General features: G+C 33.2%; 1 protein-coding gene across 50 annotated transcripts in view; it reads left to right on the plus strand.

Annotated features, from left to right (window-relative positions):
- RIMS1 (regulating synaptic membrane exocytosis 1) overlaps positions 1–21,052 on the plus strand; it is a 490,562-nt gene that overhangs the window by 356,736 nt on the left and 112,774 nt on the right. For 20 of the 50 annotated variants that reach the window (XM_019830859.3, XM_023254107.2, XM_045057727.1 and 17 more), the window contains one exon: positions 9,444–9,556. In XM_019830859.3, the coding sequence (XP_019686418.3) occupies positions 9,444–9,556 (113 nt within the window). Of the gene's footprint in view, positions 1–2,190; positions 2,263–8,144; positions 8,328–9,443; positions 9,557–13,512; positions 13,543–16,630; positions 16,667–21,052 lie in introns of those variants that run through there. The other 30 variants (XM_023254106.2, XM_045057725.1, XM_023254101.2 and 27 more) reach the window with 6 other exon arrangements.

Genomic DNA, 21,052 nt, shown 5'->3' on the forward strand with positions numbered 1-21,052 from the left:
CTTCTCATGTGATATCAGCCCACCATGTAATTCATTTGTGGGCTTTTTGTTGTTGTTGCTTATTGCTTGTCTCCTACAGATAACATGTCAATTACTTGAAGGCAGAAATCTTCTGTGTATATGTGTGTGTTCACAGGCATGTGTTCACAGACAACTAGCAGTGTCTGGCATATACACATGTCCAGCAAATATTTGTTGAGTGAATAAATGAGTGAAGGAATGAAAACCTTTATGGCAATGAGTTTCATGAATTGGCCTAAAACTCTGTACTCTCATTCTGCTTTCTGCTGAATATGAGAAAAGGAACATTTGTCCTCGCAGTCCCTGAGCATTCTTAGAACAATGCATAAATTTCCCATAATGGTATATTTCTTTTTATTTTGAGCTCATATCTACTGGGCCTGCAGTAGCTCCTGCTATATATATGCCTCCCTTCCCTTTGCCTTAGGAACAAGCTTTCCTTCGCAACAACCATCTCACATTGATTTTGGGCACATGCCACATACTTCTCTAGTCTTCTACACACTACTATCGACCTCTCCTGATCACAGGATCAACAAAGTAAATAAGAATATCGGAGATATGCCTTTCACATCAGAGATCATCTCTTAGTGCTTTCCTAGGCCTGTACCCTATTTCGTGCTTTCTTCCCTTCTGGAGCAAGAGTGTACCCCAAGGGCATAATCAGAATCTACTTCCTCCCTTCTCTTTGCTGGACAGTATATGACAGAACAGGTTAGGGGCCAGACACACTTACATTCTGATCCTAGCTCTACTACTTACTGGCTGAGTAGCCTTGTCCTGAGTCTATTTCCTCACCTTTGAAATGAAGATGACACTTTCTGAAAGGAATGTCATGAGGGTTAAATAAGTCAGTGCCTCCCTCAGTGCCTGGCATAGAGCTGTCCTTCAATATATCCTCTTTTCCAAATAGTAAAGGAAAGTGGTAAGTGAGAAATGGTTCCCCCCTCTGCTTAAACCCTCTCTTCATCTCTCAGAAGTGAGATGTCACAGTAACAGAAGGCTGAAGAACACACAGCCGAAACCCTGAATTGGAAGGACAACACAGTGAACCCAGTTTTTGGCAATAGAGAAAGAGATGGGGAGAGATGAACAGCCCCAGAAGTCTATACACACCATGAAGGTGGACTTTTTACTTTGACGTGTGTTTCTAGTGAGCTTCAGAGCAGGGCTTGACATATAGGATACACTCAGATTATCTGGCATTAGTAAGTAATGACAGTTTTCTCTTTGTTGTTGGAAGAAATAGGAAAGAAAAATAAGCGTAAGTTTAAAGAGTCAACTATTGTGATAAAAATACATAATTATCAAGATTAAAGTGCAAATTACTTTTTACGGTTTCTCTGGAATTTTTTTAAATAAGTTTCTTGACCACAATATTTTATATTTATTTCAAATATATAGTAGGCTAGACACATTTTAGGTCAAATAGGCATACGTAAACTGCTGCTTAGGGAGGTACGCTCTCTATAAACATTTCTTTGGGAAAATGCATTTCAAGTTGTAAATGTTCAGTGTACATATATTTACTTCTGGAACATAAAGTAAATTGGGAACTTTATTAGTTTGGTTTGTGATATGTGATTAGCTTTTTAAGATGCTGCGTGGTCACAAAAGCATAGTTATGATCACTTTGGAAATAATTTTAATATTTGATTTAAAGTGATGTGAAGCATATTTCACTATAGTATTTTTCTTCAGTTCATATTTTGCAAGAGAAGAATAACAAAAAAATCTTTGTAGCACCATGTTTCAACTTGTAAAATAGAGGGCATGTCATCCCTTTGTGGTCTTTCAGCACCTAAACCATTGCTGTCATCACATCTGTCATCACTACATTTCCCCACTGGGTTTATTTACTCATTAGGAGAGGCAAAGTTGCTCAGCAAGGGCCCGTACTAAGTCCTTACTGCAAACAACCCTGTCTGGACTAATGGAGCTTCTTGTGTCTCCTGTTGGGCAACTTGTGTCTTCCACCCAGCACCAACTCTGATTTTTATTTTTATTTTTATTTATTATCATTTGTTTTTATTTTAAAAAGCATTGACTGACAAAACCATTTAAAGAAGATAATTGTCATTTTCATGCCTGTTGCTTTTATCATTGTATGATATTATTGTAGCTCTATTCATCATATATTTTGTATTTCTTTAACATTTCATTCCACAGGCACTCCAGAAAGTCTGAAAGATCTAGCATCCAAAAACAGACTAGGAAAGGCACTGCCTCTGATGCAGAAAGGTAGGCTTGGTGTTGTGCTGTGTGGCCATCTTCTGTTTCAGCTGATATATTCAAGGGTGCCTTCTCTCATTTTACATGATCGGTTCTTAAGCACAGATTGTGGTGTTTAAAGACATTCATTTAAATAAACTTCGCCTATTGGAATGGCCTCAAAAAACAAGAGAAGGGTAATTTGAAGGTGGCCCTTAAATCTTAGGGTTTAAGAAAAATCTCATATTTCTCATAGTGATCATGTTGATTACTAAGAAGGACTAAATCTGTACTCATTCCTACTTACATATTAGGACATCAATATTTTGTTTCTGAGATTATTTAAATGTTAGCAATGAACGTAATACTTAGGATACGCGAATATTTTGAGTGGTATTTATCTGAATGATGTTTAAAAAAATCTTTTTTCTGTGAATAGGTCTAAGTTATACTTGTATATAAAAGATACTTGCTGAGTTAATGTAAAAGTTAAAGGAATTACTGACCTTTCTTTGCAATTTATCCAATTTTACAGATTTTTTTTGCTATTTTTAGGTGTAAGATATTAACACATTATTTTACATAGCTGTTAAAAAAACACCAAATGTCCCATTAACATATTATTCACTCATCTAAAAATTATCGAGAACATACAGGGGGACACAGATGTAAATGAAAGAATGTATTAAAGTGTCGTAGCTATTACTACAGAGGTATGCATAAGATACAGTGGGAACACAGGGGAAAATGGAGTGGGAACAGGAAATATCTCATAAAAGGTATTGCTTGAGTGAAATCTAGATACATAAAAGATGTGAAGAGAATAGTCCATGAGAAAGAAAAAAAATGGGAGAAACACTGAGGCTTAAAATTTCCTCTTGATTTTGGGGGATCCGTATACATTTTGAGAGGGAGAATTCTTTCAGGAACTGGGAGAGAGTGATGAAAATAAAACTGGAGAAATCCCTAGATGTTTTGTTGCACATGCCCTTGTGTGCTATTTAACAGAGTCTCAACTTCTGTTTTATTCATCCATCAACCATCGATAGGCTGAGAGACAGATGATTGGTTTTGAGTTCCAGAATTATAGAACACTATAACAACATTTTGTAAGGTGGATTGAAAGATCCGAGGGCAAATGCGAGACACCAGCTAAGCTGTCACAATAGGCTTGGTTGAGATAGACTCTGTACAATTTAGTTATTCATTGAAAGGATATGTGCCCAACTATGTGCTAAGTTCAAAGAATAAAATAGTGAACAGCAAAAGAGGAAAGCTTCCCAGGAGATACTACCTCTGAGTTGAGATTATAAGTGTGAATAGGTATTAGTTACATCAAAGAATGTGAATAAAGGGAGTATGGGATTTTTTCCTAGTTAATATCTATGGAAATACTGACTAGGGAATCTAATTCACAATGGAACAAAGATTTAGAGAATTCAGAAAAGTGTTGAGTAGAAATTCAATTTTACAAAGGAGCTAGGCTTTGAGAAAGGAAAGAAGTACAAAGCTCTAGCACTTCAGATAGATAGGTAGGTAGACAGACAGACTGCAATGAAACAGTACTGATTATGTTTCTATTTACATATTATTTAATGTCATCTCAGTTAACTGCAGTTTCTTAACTAGCATTATAAGTGACTTAAATTCCTTAGGCAAATTTTTAATCTTTAACTGTCATTCACTGACCCCTGCCTCCCAGACAGACATAATTTCAATTATTTTTGACATGATTGAAATTTTTCCTCAAAGTCTTATTTTTATTCTGTTCAGGCTTTTTTAAATTCACTTAACAGTTACTAGTTGAGTGACTACTGTGTGCAGTTCTGTAGTAGGATATATCAATGAGCAAGTCTTTGACAATAGGATACTGTTTTACAAAATGCTAGATGATTCTAGAATCAACTGATGGTATTTAACTACAAATGAGTAATATTTGAGCATTTTCTTCTACAACACTGAAAATACCTGTAAATAAATACAAATCCTCCTTCCTTCCAAAAAGAATAGCAAGAATGTGATTGATTTCCCCAGTCTCAAATGTTTGCTGCTTAAGGACCATATTCATATTACTCTTGCTTTATTTACTTTGCTAGTAGGTTTTAATGTAGAAAACTCAAACCTTTTAAGTGTGCATATTTGTTTTATTATAATTAAAGCTCTCCATTGACTTTTATTAGAGTATATATCATATATCTCAAGTGAGCAGAATAATTAGTTACAAAAGAAGAATTGCCTGGATTTTCTAGGTTTGTGTCAGCTCTCAGTTCTTTAGAAGATGCCTTGAGTTGACATCTAACCTCAGGTGAATTGAGGTCACAGTATGAATGCCTTGGGCATTGATTCTTGGCCTTTGGGAAGCTAACAGCATACACAAAGAATTCATACCACACAGCCACACCTTGGCTCCTGGCAAAATTTGCTATTTAATGGTCATCAGTTTTGAAGGCCCTTTTTGGCCTTAACACATTTGGCCTTATGAGTAATAGTCTTATAAGAAAATACTTTGAAAGATGGTGACCAGTTATAGACAGAATATAAACAGAACTGATGTCTGACTTTTGTACCTAGCCGTTGAAAGCAGTGCTTCAGATTCTCTTGGGAAGTTCCTTAGTAAGATAAAAGTCTGACTCTTAACTCTCATATGAATTCAGCTATATGACCTGCTAGCACCATTTCTCGTTTCTACCCTAGTGACTTTTCTTCTTGTAGAACCTATACTCTGCAACCTACCTGGGGGATATTTTGTCAGGACTAGTATTTAGAATTGGTTGTATATACAATGTTGTACTGGGGCTATTGGAAAGGGACTGTATAGGCCTGTAATGGCCATTACAAGAGGAACCATTCTGAACTGTTGACCTTAAATACCATGTGCATGTCCATCCCATAACAAGTCATTAAAAAAAAAAAACAGAATTATATTATTAAGCTGCAATGAAGAAATTTACTGCAAGACCATTTGCAACAATAGAAATGTCTGACTGACAACCTCAGGTTTTGGTGAGAAATGTGTTTTACTTAAGTTCAAGTCAAAACCCTAGTCTTAGGTGAAGAGAGTAGGCACAGATTGTACTAAGTGGTAAATATTTAGATATGCATTTAGAGATGGTGAACTAGCTTGAGACATACTTAGGTTTGAATTAGAGTTTTTTTCTAGAAGACTTATTTTTTGCTTAAAAATTATGAGTTATTTATAGATCTATATAGCAGAGTAGGTATTCATTAAATGCCATTTCACATTTTGTTCCTGTAAACTCTCAGGAGACAATTCTGTTAAACCTTGTCAAACAGGTTGATATTTGGATATATATTTGTGTTTTGTTTTATAAGATTAACAATATATCCAAGGATTTGCCATTTCTCATAATGTGATATAACAACCTATCTCAATAGGCAGCAAAGGGAGCAAGTATTGGCACTCAATGGATCTGTGTGGATCCTGTCTTTACCACATGTTAGCTCTTTATCTTTTTACAAGGCACTCTATGATCCTCAGTTTTTCTGTCTATAAAATAGGAATAATGACACTTCTCAGAACTGTTATGAGAGTATCAAAAGAAGAACATACATGTGTATGTATGTGTGCATGCATGCACACACACACATACATGCAGTGCCTGGCATGTATAGATGGCTCCATATTGATGCTCAGTAAAGAAAAGTTGTTACTGTCATTTTCCTATCCCTCATGCACTCCCTGTTCCATTCTCTAATATGGTTGTTCCTAATTTCTTCCATTCATGCATCCCTACATTCTTAGCACATCCCATTTCATTGAAATATCAAGGCTCAATAGCCTGGGTTTTGCCAGCATTTCACTCCTGTACCTCAGAATCTCTTGATTAATTCTCCTTTCCTTTCATCTAAAATGAATTATACTTGGTTCCATTATCTCTCATTTCCAAACCTTGCTCTTATCTCAAGTTCTGCATTTTCATTTACTCTCCTCAGTTTCCTTTCCTACAATTCAGACTTTCTGGCACTTACCTCTCTCTTCCTCAGGCAAAGTGGTTTTTGACACTGCCCCTTTGGTCTACGCTTTCATACTTGTTACAGTTTGGCTGGCAGCAGGGACTGCTTTGTCACTGAGGGACTTTTAGTTCATGTCAAAGAAAAAACAGATCTTGTGCGAAATGATGAACCGTAAACACTACAAGCTGTGCTCAGACACTGCAAGCTCATGACTTTGGAGATGGGAACACTAAGTCATGTAGTCTCAATCGGTATAATACTGACCTAGAAAGCCATTTATCTGCTCCAAAATTGCTTTTTATATCTTTGCCATTTAGTTTGGTGCCATATAAGAGCCACCTAAAGTTTTCACATTTCAAGTCACATTTAAGTAGTTCTTTTAATGCTTACGAATTGCATTAAGGAATGAAGCAAGATTTTAGTGAAATTGAAATGAAATTTCTCAATACTAGGGTGAAAACTGTGTTACTCGATTTTCAGACTACACTAAGAAAGTGTATTTTGAGCAAAGATTGCTTGAAGTTTACTCTCATGACCATGGTTTTTAAAGAGTAATAGATAAAAACTCATTCTTTACCAATAGAAAGGATTTGATCATGTAATCCTTTCCATATAAAGTAATTCTATAGAGTTAAGTTAATGTGAAAAGTCTATTTAGAATAAATGAACAATCTTAGTATGTATAGTTAGTTCTTTTTTCTTCTAATTTGGAAATTGAGACAACAGTCCAGGTTTCAGGATTTGCAGTAGGGTCTGATGAAGCATCTATCTATAGGTCAAGAAGATAAAAATGCACATTATTACATATCTAAGTTGTACCTTATTGTCCCCTAGAGTCTGACATTTTCCCATTTTTTTGTTCTAAAATAGGGGAGATAACCCTGTAGTAAAGTAATTACAGCTGTGAAAATCATTTTATCTAAAAGAAAAATTGTCAATCTGAATACAACTTGAATAAAACAGTAATATATTTCCAGTGATCAGTATGTATTTTTTACTCTCATACTTCAAATCACTTGATAAGTGAATTTTACAGCATTGTTCTAGAAATGATGAGGTATTATTTCTTTGCTTCTGTCACTGTAAAAAATAATACAGATTGGGTATATAAACATGCATTTATTTAAAATACAAACTGCAAATGATTTAAAAAGGCAAAAGCATGTATATATTTTAAACAAGATACACATACATCAGTTTTTAATTCTTAATCCTTAATTCATAAATTGATTTCATAATAATTTTAAACCCTGTATTAAGATAACTGTCAATATATGGACAAATATCTTTTCAGACTTATTTTTAATCTTAGAAGACATGCTGTTATCCATACATCAGCCATTTGTATTTAGTCAGTTCAATAATGAAACTTTCTCCTTACTGTATCATTTTAATTTGTTGGTCTGCTTAAGTTAACCTCAGAAGACATCTTCCTTTTGCAGCCTACTTGGAATAGACTTCCTATTGCAGAGTAAACTTATGAACATTGTAAATACAGAGTCTTACAGTGTGCTATTTCTTCTTGAATATGCTTAAAGTATTCCTATATTCCTATATTCATGACTCTAATTGTATTTGTTCAGTCAAGTTATCTTTATTGAGCTCTTGCTTGCTGTACAGCTGTATTCTAGGTACTAGAGATAGAGCTCAATAAAAAACAAGAGACAGAAGTCTCTGCCCTTGTACAACTTAACAAGAGGTTTGTTACATTGGAGGATTCTGGATTAGCCCTCTAAAAACCACATGGCATGCACAGTTGCAGTAACTTGTCAGTTTCGTTTTAATTCCGTTTCAGTGATTGCATGATGATGGGTTTCTTCTGGTTTTTAAAGTCGCTGCCTTGTAAGAGTAACCAGGTTTTCCTTGGACGAATGTGTTGGTATCAAACTTAATGTGAACCTGCTGACTGAAGATCTTTTTTGGCCCTAATGTTTTAGGGTTCTCCCACCATGCCTTTCTAGAAGGGGATACGCAGCCCTAAGAGCGACTGATCAGCCAGTCCTTAGGGGAAAACATCCCGCTCGCTCAAGGTCGAGTGAGCACTCTAGTGTCAGAACACTGTGTTCTACCCACCACCTTGCCCCTGGAGGGTCGGCGCCACCTTCTCCGCTTCTGACAAGGTCGCTATTCAGTGTCCAGCCCAGCATTCATGTTCTGCCTCCGGGTGTTGGTGTGGTGTTGTACCTTCCTGAGCACTTGATGCTTTCACTCATTATGACACCATAATTTTTTAATCCTTTCTTTGTGGCACTTAAACCTCTCCCACATCCTCTATTACTTGCATCTATCTTCACTGTGCTGGTAGTAGTCTATAGCTCCTGCCAATTAGCTATCATTGAAAATTAAATTTGACTGTGTTATGTCCTTCCATCTGTTTGTGGCATATTCATATATATATATATATATATATATAGATATAGATATATTTTAATTATGTGAAATTCTATATGAGAAATTACCTGGAGAATTAAATGTGTATTTTCTTTAAAAAGTATAAGAGAAATTAAAAAAAAAATTTTTGTATGTGTTCAATAAAATCTTAAGAGTATTTTAAAGTTCTTTAGTTTAAAAAATTTTTTGAATGCCAGCAGATGGAGGTCAGCTTACTCATGTGCAGTAGTAATGTATCTGCACACTTCTCAAATTTATATTTGTAATTTTGACCATTCCACCAGTATATTTTATAACATGTACTTAAGGTTATTTTTTTAATATCTGTCAAGATTTTTCCTATTTAAAAATAAATAACAAGTGAATGGTAATTTATAAAAGTCTACAGCTAGAACTATTCTTATCACTTACAAATAATTCTAGATATAAACATTCATTAACTTAATTGTAGCAATTTAGGCAACAGCCTTTCTTAACTAATTTATCCACAATGATAGAGTTCAGAGGCTGTAAGTCAATATATTTGGTTCAGCACCACCAAAAATGGATAATTTAATGGAAAGCCACAATTTCATAGAAAGTTAATTCATAGAAGGGAGTCTAATTGTACTCAATTCAGAAATTCATTATGCAGAACTGTGTGTGACAGACATTATCCCTGTCTCTTTTAGTCACTTTTTATAGTATTTCTTTTACACATACCATCAAAAACATTTGATTTTGTTTCCAAAAGCTGAGTTAGGAGGTTTATGTCTATTTTAATAGTAATAGGATGAAGGGAAGGTATTTGTCAGGCCCTCTTGGAATTTCACCATTTCATTCCCCCCTTTGTTCTTTGCCCACAGAATGCACAGACAAGCAAGTCCGACCCATCCTCCTCCTGCAGACACATCCTTCAGCAATCGGAGGGGCCGGCAGCTACCACAGGTGCCAGTGAGAAGCGGCAGTATAGAACAAGGTATCCAATAAAGAGAGATCATTGTCCAAAAACCTTGGATTTGAGAACCACCTCTTTTTATACTCCTTTTATTAAATGAATAGTACTTTGATTTATGTAGTTTGCAGAATCCTAAGATTTTGTTTCTTGAAATTTTATTCCCAGAACCTAACGGTACTGGTTCATGGAATATACTCTGACATTGCTGAGTGAGTGAGTGAATGAATGAATTTTAGATTGCCAATTAAGAGAGTTAAATCAGCCCTAGAAACACCTTTGTTCAAAGAAATAAACAAAACACAATTTTTAAAATCTTAGTAAAATATGGTATTTTATATGTGTGAGAGGGCTTATTTAAGCTTTTTAAAAATATTTTTTAAACAAACACTTGATCATATTGAAGTCTTTACTAGTATTTTTTTATTTTAACTCATTTGCAATATTCTCTGTTTTTTATACAACTTTTATGAAGAATGACTTAGAGAACACATTTTAGTGTTTTGTGTTTTTTTTTAACGGTTCATGTTACTTACAGATTCTCTTATTTTAAGTATATACATATTGTGTTTATTTTCCTAGAAAGAGAGAGAATGGGAAAGAGAAATAGAAAAAGAGAAAAGGAAAAAGTTTTGACAGTGGAAATAAATTCCCTAAAGTATTTGGGCTAGATTATATAAATTCTAGGTTAAAATAGTCACTGTGTTTTTTCATGTGACCCAAGATCTATCCTAATTCCTCCATAGGTGAAATGATTTATCAGTATATGTTATCACATAACCAGTGTGGGATCTGTTAAGTAATTTAGTGAAATAATTTTTATTTTGGGGTTGTAATATAAATACAATGGACTCACATTTAAAACATGTATTCAAAATCTTCATCCCCATAAAATGACTAAAAGGGTAACATTTTGAATATTTTTCAACAGTGTTGGTTGTTGCTGATATAAAACTTGTATTTCATTCTGTATTGAGGGAGCTGTGTATGTGTTTTACTTAATTGAAGTACTTTACTGAATGTATCACAGAAATGTGTCACACAAGTATCACAGAAATGATCTAAGAAGATAACTACATTGTTTCAATGACTGTTATGGCAGAATTTATAAATAGACTACTTGGTTATAGAAAGATTAGTGTAGATTTTAAGAAGTATTAACTTACTGATAGAGGAATGCTACTATGGTAAACTCAGGATGTGTATTATTTTTAAAGATTATACATCTCACTGATATATCATGCTTCAATATTCAGGATTATTATAAGAGTATTCATTTAGTTACTGAGATATATATGCTGCTATGTGAAAATCTGACTTTCTTTTCTAAAATAGCAATTAATTCATTGGAATTCTCAATTCACGTGTTTAACAAACTTTCTTTTCTCTTTTGGGAACATTTTGAGAAGATAATTCATAATGTTTTTATGACTCAAATTAACAACAGCCCAGATGAAAGAAACTGCTTTAAATAAAATTTGGTGTTTATATAAATTATCCATTCATGAACTCCTGTTGCACAACTAAAAGAACTACAAATTCTAGAATTTTTCTACAAACTCAGTGTTATTAGCCATAATTTGCCAAAGATCGATATCCAAAAAGTCATGTGTTCCTAAAATTCTTTGCATTTCCTCCAGTTGCTAAAACACTCTATAAGTTCAAAAGCATATAAGGGTACTGCATATAACGCATACAGTGAGGTTGTAGCTATATTATTTCTATAGAAATAAGAATTGCTTCTATGAAATAATTTGGAATGTATGCTGGATTTGTTTTTTTTTTAAAGCTTATGTTCTATTGTTAATATCAACATTATTGTTTATGATATTCATATTCACAGTTGTCTTTCAGAGAAATCATCAATTTGTAAGGATTGAATTGAGGTGGGAAGAAAGGAATGACTGAGGATGAAATTGATGGACTTATTTTGATATTTAATATCATAAATATACTAGTAAACTCTTTTTTGTTATTTGAGGTTCCTGAAATTTGTGATCTCAACAGTCATATACATAAAACCTTTTAAAAATATGAGAACAAACGTGTTATTTTCTCTAAGTGTTTTTCTATAATTAAAATAGGTCAGTTTTACTTTATGATTTTATCATGTGCTCTGGGACCTTTGGTAAATGATGATAGTGTCCACCATCATCTTATCATGGATCTATTTCACACTGAACAGACATGACATCTTTGTGTGTCCCAAAATACATTTTTTAAAGTAAAATATTCATTTGATTCATGGACTAGAAAGAATGTAGCGTGTTCTGTTTATGATTCATTTCATTGTTGTTCATAGGGGTTTCATAGAATTATGGTTTTTTCTTTTGATATTATTTTTTGAAAGTTAGTTATATCTTCTATGAAGTTAATGCTGAGTGCAGTTTATTTGCAATTAAGCCTCTACTTGATTTCCTTCTCTCCAAGTTTCTTTTTTGTTGTTTTTTGTTGTTTTTATTTTTGACAAAGAGTATTTTTTTTTTTGGTTTTGTTTTTATTTTTGTTTTTGAAAAAAGAACTGAGGTGATGATAAGCAGTTGATTGGTAAGAGCAAATATTTCAAATGGTTTAGTTTCCTGGATAGTGATGCAACTTCTTGATGAACTTATAAAGTAATGTTATTCATATGGTTTCTGGGTACAGTTACCTACATGATTGTTTTTTGGATTCATGCCAGGATGATTAGATTGGATGCATGTTTTGTTTTATTTTCTGTAACTCAGTTTTACTACTCTGTCTTTGTAACATAGAAGCAATATGTGCTATTTAAAGGCAAACGCATCCTTTGAAAAGACATTTTTACTTAATTTTTGAAAAAGTTTTTTGATGTTTCTTTTAAAGATTAAGAATGTTAGCATACTTGCTACAGGAATTCTGATTATATTAAAGTATGCTTGGAAGAAAAGAAGAGGAATGATCACAACACAGATTTTGAGATAAATTAGTCAAAAAAGTAGCCTTACAATTAGGTAACTAATGGTTTGTGATAATTGAGAGCAAAGACTTCCAAGAAATTTCTCTGGTTATATTACAAAGTTGTGTTCCAGTGTAGCCCTATGGAGACTGAATCTGAAAGCAACATAATTGTTTGCATACAAATGTTACATGGTTTTCTGAAACCAGTGAAGTGATTTTTTCATGCTCAACTAGATGTCTTCTAAAGAAGTATTTAAAAATTATTTGTAAACTAACACTTGGTGTGCTAGTTATATTTTATATGTTCTATTATTACATCTGCCACTTAACAGTCTAATGGTAGTCCCCTTCGGAAATATCTAGAAAAGCCATTATGTTTCAATAAATAGTGTACCAACAAGGAAGCAGATATAAAGTTTTGTAAAATGTCTTAAGAAATATAATCTCCAAAGAACAATTTATGTTTGAGATATTTTAATATAATTAATTTGAGAAGGAAGAAGGGATCACTTAATTAGGATAATTTTTTTCCATGTGGAAAATGTTACTATTTTCACAGTGAAGAGAAAATGCCTACTATCTAGTAAAAATCAGAAATCAGGTTTTCATTATTTATATAAAATTTCAAATTATCTGTACTATCATTTTTGAAATGATAAAAATGTATGAATATTAAGTATGCTTTTTAATACACTTGCAGTAAAAAGTCTTAATGGATTAAAATTAGAATGCTTTAGGAAAAATTGGTGCTGAAATATTTTGCTGTTCTTAAAAGGCAAGAAAAATGCCATACAATATATTTTTCAACACCAAACATTAATTTCCCAATGTTTCTGTTTTTATTTTAAATCTTTAAATTGTATTCATTCTTTCTTTGATTAATTTTAGTACCATATTTGAGAGTTCCTCATGGTTTGTCATTGTGATTTATCATATTACATTATATGTTGTGCATTTTTATTATTCATGCCATTGTGTTGATTCACATTTCCGTGTCTAACTATAAATTTGCTGATTTCTTTCTTTTGTTTCCATCATTATGTGCATTTAATTCATTGAAGAACAAGAAAAATATAACTCTTCCACAAAAGGTAAATATTAATGTAACTTTTTAACCATTTAATATTATTCCTTTTCTTTCATAATATGTGAGTTATATAACTGTATTTATTAAAATAATGAGCAAAATTATTTAGCAAAAAGGTAGTTTTTTCCCTACAGTGTTTTGTAAGGCATTTTATGTTAAGTATTTTATATTGTGCACAGTTCACACTACAGAGGAAAATATTAAAATGAAGAGTGCTTTGTCTTAAAATTTACCTACTCTGACCATTCCTTTGGAAAAATAACACATTTTTAAAATATTTTTGTTTTGTTTGTTTCCATTCCCCTGCTCTCATGTAAAGGGCTTAATTCTTACTTTCCGTTCAGGGTAATATCTCCAGTAAAGGAATAGAAAATCCCTGGATTTTCCCTTTTAATAGCACTAATATTGTAGAATGTTTGGTCCCCACTGCAATCATGCATCTAGGAAATGGATGCTTAAATGTTACTTCTCTTGGCCCACTTAGACTGCTTTGTTGGCACATTGGTAACCTCCAACCTTATCTTTTGGATCACAGTTGAGTTTTGGTCTTCAGACTTGAGTTTCAAGCAGACATATACCTTGACCTGCTCTCATGTGCTGCTAATACTATTTCCTATTCAGTATTACTGTTGGCCTGATAATTAAGTATTTGAATATGAGTTTTTAGCTTAATGAAATAATATTAGTAATAATAGTTAAAAATTAAATAATACTGTATAGTGTAATAAAAGTACATTTACTCAGTATTGTGGATTAATGATTGAATTAATTTGGTGGACATAGTAAGCCTAAAAATTAGTCCTGAGAGTAGCATCATCCCTACTTTATGAATGATAAAACTCAGATTATGAGAGATTAAGAGATTTACACTGCTGATGAATAGTAGACTATAAGCCCAGGTCTCTTACTTTTGACCTCCTTCCACTATACTTTAGTATATCCTGTTTTAATAAGCACAAATCCCAACTACATTATCCCTAAATCCTAGTATATTCAGGTATTGTTATATATCTCAGTATTACAGAGTGAAAATGGGAGATAATATTCAATTATTTATTTAATTTGAATTTTTAAAAATATGTCTATATTCTGGTAAATGCATATTCTGGCAGACACTATACTAGGCAATAAGTACATATTAAGAAAAAATAAAATATTATTCAGTAAGATCCAAGATGTCTACATCCCTAGATTTTGCATAGATTGCTAGCCTTCCTGAATTTTTAATTCAGGTATCAGAAATATAACTTTAAATTCAGTGGTATAAAAATGGCCAATACATTTGTACTTTAGTTCAGAAGAATTTACTTGGATTTTCATGGTAAGTTTTAGTAGATAAAGATATTAAAATTCTATATTAGAAATGGGCCATGACCTAATTAATTCAGCCAAAAGAAGGAAAAAGGTAATAATTGTTTAGAGAGATCTTCCATATGTATTATTACTACCCAAAAGCTGTAATTAATCAAAACAAAATTCCTAAGATGTGCAACCTAAAGTCTCTGTGAAGTATGCACATTTACAGGCTCCTTGCAGAGTGTGACAGATTGTGACATTTTTACAAGGTCATTGTGTTCTGGCTGAGATGTGTCATCACTCTGCCCAGTTTTCTTTGCACACAGGACATGGATATGCTTCACAGAATGGAACCACACATGACTGAAAATAGCCAACAAGGTACCTCCCAAAATGCATGCAGGCAGAGCAGAGAGCCCAGGGGATGCTGCATCTCTCTCCTGGTATCGAAGGGAGTATTGCTTAGTCACAGACAGTGTTCAAAGCCCAGAACAAATAGAAGCATATTCAGGAAATCTCTTTAAATAACGTCAGACTTTAGGCTCACATACCCCATAAAAAAGAAACAGTTTTGTTTTGCATAGAAACTCTGTTGCTATGAGCTGATCTTTTCTGGGATGGATCATATTGGAGAATTAAGATGTTTTGAGTCCTCACATGAGACAAGCCATGCATATAGGTGAAGGTGCTCCTCATGAGAGTTTGCTTTTAATGAGTTGTAGACGAACTTGTAGGGACAGCTAATGGTCCCAGTTTGTGGAGGACTGAGATGCAAAATTTCCAGTGCTTAAACTGGGACAGTTGCAGGCATAGGGGGATGGCTGGTCACTCTAACTGCAGGGGAGTTATATATACTGCAGGTATATAACTTTTCAGCATATATTCGTAAAGCACATAAAAAGAGGCGTTAAATACTATTAGCATTTTTAATGTTAGATAAAATTTATTGAGCACTTACTCTATGTGAATGACTTGGCCAAGAGCGCTACCTGACGGATAACTATCCATATCTTCATTTTCCAACTGAGAAAACTCATGCTTAGGAAGGTTAAAAATCTGGCCCTTTATCAGTCATTTATTTGGTAAGTGGTAGAACAGGAGGTGGGCCTGAGACTCACTCCAAAGACCTTGTTCTTAACTGCTCTGCTCTACCGGCTCTTCAGCGTTCAGACAGCATTTACTGAGTACCTACCTTGCACGCAGTACCACATGATTATGGTAACAACACGTGTACAGCCATAAGGGAGGTATTATTACCCATTTATTTCATGTAGAGTTAAGGGGGTTAAGTGAAATGCCTAAGGTGACAAAGCTTCTGGACAGCAGAACCAGATTTTCAGTCCACAGCCTATGTTCTGTCCAGGGTTCCATGTTGCTGTGACATCTACCACTTACAACACCAGAATCTTGGAGAGGCCCAGTTAGGGGTTCCAGCACCCCCTAAAGAGCCATTTTTTTACCACTGAACTAAATCTCCTAATACCTGGCTTGCCCTCAAGTTACTAATTTGAGAAAATAAAACCGGTGCATTTGAGTAAAGATAACACATTTTCGGGGTTGAAAAGTTAACTTGAGAAAATATAAATATTCATACTACATTATTTATCTTTTACTTCCCTCTTTTATGTTGAAAGCTGAGAAACCATATCATTTTAGACTTCACAAACTGCTTTATAGGCATATTTTAAATTAATCATTCTAAAAGTAAGCCAATTTTTCCCTCTCTGCTACATTTCTTGGACAGTTTTAAAGAGCCCATGAATGTAGTTTGGGGGCATCGCAATAATGATATAAGAAGATCAAAACAGAACCAGAAATTAAATGACATCAAGGTGAGAAAAAATGTTACTATCATAATAAATTTCTAACTTATATGACTTTGGATAGTATTTCTTAAGCGCATTAACTTTTTGGGTTTTGTAAGCAATTTTGAATCATAACAAAACACATCATATTCTCTTTTATACAAATATGAATTTTCTTTATTATAAAAAATGTAATTTACACACATGGAGAATGAGCAGCAATTAGAGTTCAAGTTATTAAATGATTTGAATAGGGGCAGAGAGTAAATGGCATTTGTTGCTTTTTGTTTTCCAGTTTCACTAATAAGATATATAATAATTATTGCAGTCAGGTCATAGAGGCTATTAAAGGATTATCTCTAGTCAACTGTATTTTAAAGTACAAGGTTTCTATAAAAAAATGCTCCAATCAGTTACCTATAATTTCCTTCCTTAAATGTTGACAAGAACAGTTGGAATGCTAACTTATGCAAAAAAAAAAAAAAACTTGTAATTTTTCTGGAACTCTTAGGCATTAACCTTAATTAGATGCAATTCATATAAAAAAAAGTGGAAAACATTATTTTAATAATCTTCTGTGACCTTAGCTATTGTATAGATGATACTTGCACATTAAGAGTATACTATGATTGTAAAACGGTAGGAAAAAAATCATGTAACTTCATTTTTGCTAAAACAAGTAAATTAATTTGTGTATTCTTCAGAAGCAGCATTATTTTAACTGTCACTAAGTAAAAAAGGATTTCAGTTTTATTTACATTTTATTAGATGCATATTTGGCCAGGTGATTTCATTTCCTCTTATTGTATCATGTTGTGATTTCGAAGATTTAAGTTCCTTTATCTTCCAGGGCTTTGCTTTTCTTGAACACTTAACGAATATTTATGAATGACTGTTCATATTAGTAAAAGTGTCTATCCATTTCTTTTTTTTTTGCCACAAATCCATAAATATAGTTGTCATTCTAGCCTTCTCTTTAAACTTTAGAGAGTGAAGCAGCTCATGTGAAACAGTTTAGAACTCTTGGGGGTTTTTCCCTAAGTTTATTTATTTATTTATGAGAGAGAAAGAGAGAGAGAGAGAGAGAGAGAGGAACAGAATCTGAAGCAAGCTCCAGGCTCTGAGCTGTCAGCGTATAGCCCGATGTGGGGCTCAAACTCACAAACTGCGAGATCGGGACCTGAGCCGAAATCAGAGGCTTAACTTACTGAGCCACCCAAGCGTCCCAGAACTCTTGGTTTTAACCTTATTTTCCCATTCTGCTGATTCATATGTGGTTATTTATAATAGTATATGGACTTTTAAAACTTCAGAGTATTTAACACTTACATCAACTAAAGCTCAGCTTGCAATATATGCCTCATTGTGGGAGAACATCATTATTACCCCTTTCTTCCTGGAATTTGTGGTGGGGAAAGTGCAGAGGAAGACTAAAAGGCAGACAGAGGTCTAGCCATGCACAAGCTCTTTGATTTTTTTAACAACATATATTTCCCTTAGTGTATTTTTAGCAAGTTTTAAAATTGGTAAACATTTTTTACAAAAGAAAGGGAAGAGATTGTCAAAAAATTGATATTGAATTTAGTAGTTATGCCACATCAAACTTTTCAAGATAGATACTGCTGCCGTCAGTGTAATTGAAGTGTTAATTGCCATCAGTGTAATGAAAACTATGGATAAATATATTGAAGATCATTTGGAATAAGCAACATGGCCCCTCGAGGAATGATTTTGTTATTTCCCCAGAGAAGCCTTACCTACCTGGGCTGCTTTTCATGAAGACTGTATTCTAAGAAGTGTCTCATAAGGAAAATAGTGTTCCCTCTCAGAAGAGAAAAACATTTAAAAAGCCTTTTATTCCTGTAAAACATAAAAGAACAAGGTAAAATGGCAGATTCTTTCATCAGGAGCCTGACTTTCTTACCTGTCAGGTTTTGGACTAGTATTTTCAGTGTTGCTCTGGTGCTTGACAATTTTGACACTGAAAGTGATGTCTGGGATTGGAAATCCTGAGCTTTGTTTTCAACAGTTTGGTGAAAATCAGCATGCTATAAGTGATGGTATGTGGCTTTGGCTGCAGTGAGATTTGAGTGATTATATATACAAATTACCTATTTTGCCTATGCCGATACTGCCTTTCAGTGATATACCAAAACACAGGTTATTTTCTTTAAAAGCCTTTAAAGGCAATGTGTTTTCATTTAACATGTTATTTACTTTTTGTGTTTAATGTTTCCCATGCTGGACAGATGTTATCTTGTATTTTTATTGTTCCTACTAGCATAGCACAATCCTTCATATTTAAGAGAAGCATACAATAGCACAAGGAGGACCATTTGACACATTTCTACCCTTACAAATTGAAATGCACTTTATTCTGAGAAAGTGACCCAGAATTTGGGCCTTTCTGTGTAGTCAAAATAGTCTAGACATTAAATCTTCATGTACATCTACTGTATATGTGTGTGGAAGGTAGAGGACATATTAGTATTACATCAGAGTTGCTTACTACATTTGTATGACTCCACAAATAAGATGAACATGCAAGGAATACTTTTTAATTGAGAAGAAACCATAATAATAAATAATAATGTAAAATACACTGGTGATTTTTTCCCCTTAACATCTATATTTGTAGCAAGGTGACAAATTTTAAAATGCTGGGAATTAGGTACTAGAGCAAGTGAGAAAGTCATTATTGTAGTTTTCCATTTTTTGAAAATGGAAAAATTACCTTGCTAATACCCTGTTGAAGTAATACAAAATCATAAACCACAATAGCTGGAGGTTACACTGAGTAGTCTTAATCATTTTATAAATAACAAGTGCATAGTGAAGAAATGTCTGAGGAATTGATCAAGGCAACACTGACGAACCAATGAATGGTAATGGGTCTAAGATTATGATCTATGCCTAGTCATTCCCCATCCTTGGGATTTACCGTTTTGCCACATTGCTTCCAAATGTATGGAGAATGTTTATACATATTAACAATGTGTGCTCTACTAAAGCTTAAAAAACTGTTAGTAGAGATTAGTATTACATTTTTAAAATTTTCAGATATCAACCCATCTTTCTGTTCAGGCTGTGGATAGTTTATAATGTTACAGAATCAATTAGCTAAATATTTGTCATCTTTTATTACTTTATACTCTCCATGTTTCATATTATATTGTTTCTTATGTTTGAGTTCCTACTATCAGTGATTTTTTAAATGCTTCAGAGAAGAAATTTTTTTCAATATTGTCAATAACTGAGACATTGTAGGTGTTTCATTTATTTATTTCATTCTGCCTGACAAATTCCAGATATGCGGTCATTTATCATTGCTTTCTCTGAGACATCGGAGCAAAGATGGGACTCCATTATCACTGAAGACTCACTGTACTACTAAATAGCAGTGAAGCAGAGGCATTAATTTTTCTGTTCACAAAGTGTGATAACACATTGTAGTTGACTTGACAAGCTTAGTTATCCTATCCAAATATGATCCTGTATCACCACTGACAGATGTACTAGCTCACCTTGTTACAAAGTAAAATAATCAATAATATTTTTACTTTAATATATTTACCAATATAGAAATTTTTATTCCTGTTCTCTTTTACACTTTTGTTTCACTTGGAATACCCAAAAGTATTTGAAGGCTTAACAGCATATTGTATGGATTTTCTTTTTTGCCTGTAAACACAAATATTTGAAATACCGAATTCATGTTAATTTGTAGATGCATAGGAAGAAATGAAGATTCAGAGCAAATTTATCTTTGTATAATTGTAAATTTATGAATATTTTTAATATATCTAAGAAAGTATAATGATTACATTATAATTATCTTAAATTACACTTAACTCTAATATTTAAAATATTTTTAAGCAAATCACAAATGTCCAGTAAGTCAAAGGAGTTTCCCAGAAAAATCACATTCTTTTTAGTGGAGGTGATACTATATACATATGTATGCACTATATATATATAGCTTTCAGTGATGGGTTAAGGAAGATTTATTAAAGATTCTTAAGCTTTTTATTTTTTTATTTTTTAAGTCACAGGCCTTATCTTAAATAGTCTTACAAAGAGATAAAATTGGAAGAAATTCATGCAGGCACAAACACAGTATTTGCAAATGATTTCAGCTTATTTGTACTTTCATCAAAGATTATCCATACCATTAAACTAAGAATACATCACAAAATTTGGAAAATGAAAAGGGAGCAATTATTTTACTCTGACTTCTTAACAGTATCTAATATTTTCCACTAGAAAATTGTAATAAATTATAGACTTTAAAATCATATTTACTGTTCTCATCTTTCATACTCTAATAAGAGTCCCTGTTGAGCTTAGAAGAAATGATTTCACAAGTATGATTTTAAATTAACCTGTAAAAAAGTTCTAGTTTTATACTTTCTT

Source organism: Felis catus, chromosome B2 (assembly GCF_018350175.1).
Source record: "Felis catus isolate Fca126 chromosome B2, F.catus_Fca126_mat1.0, whole genome shotgun sequence".
Lineage (NCBI taxonomy): Eukaryota > Metazoa > Chordata > Mammalia > Carnivora > Felidae > Felis > Felis catus.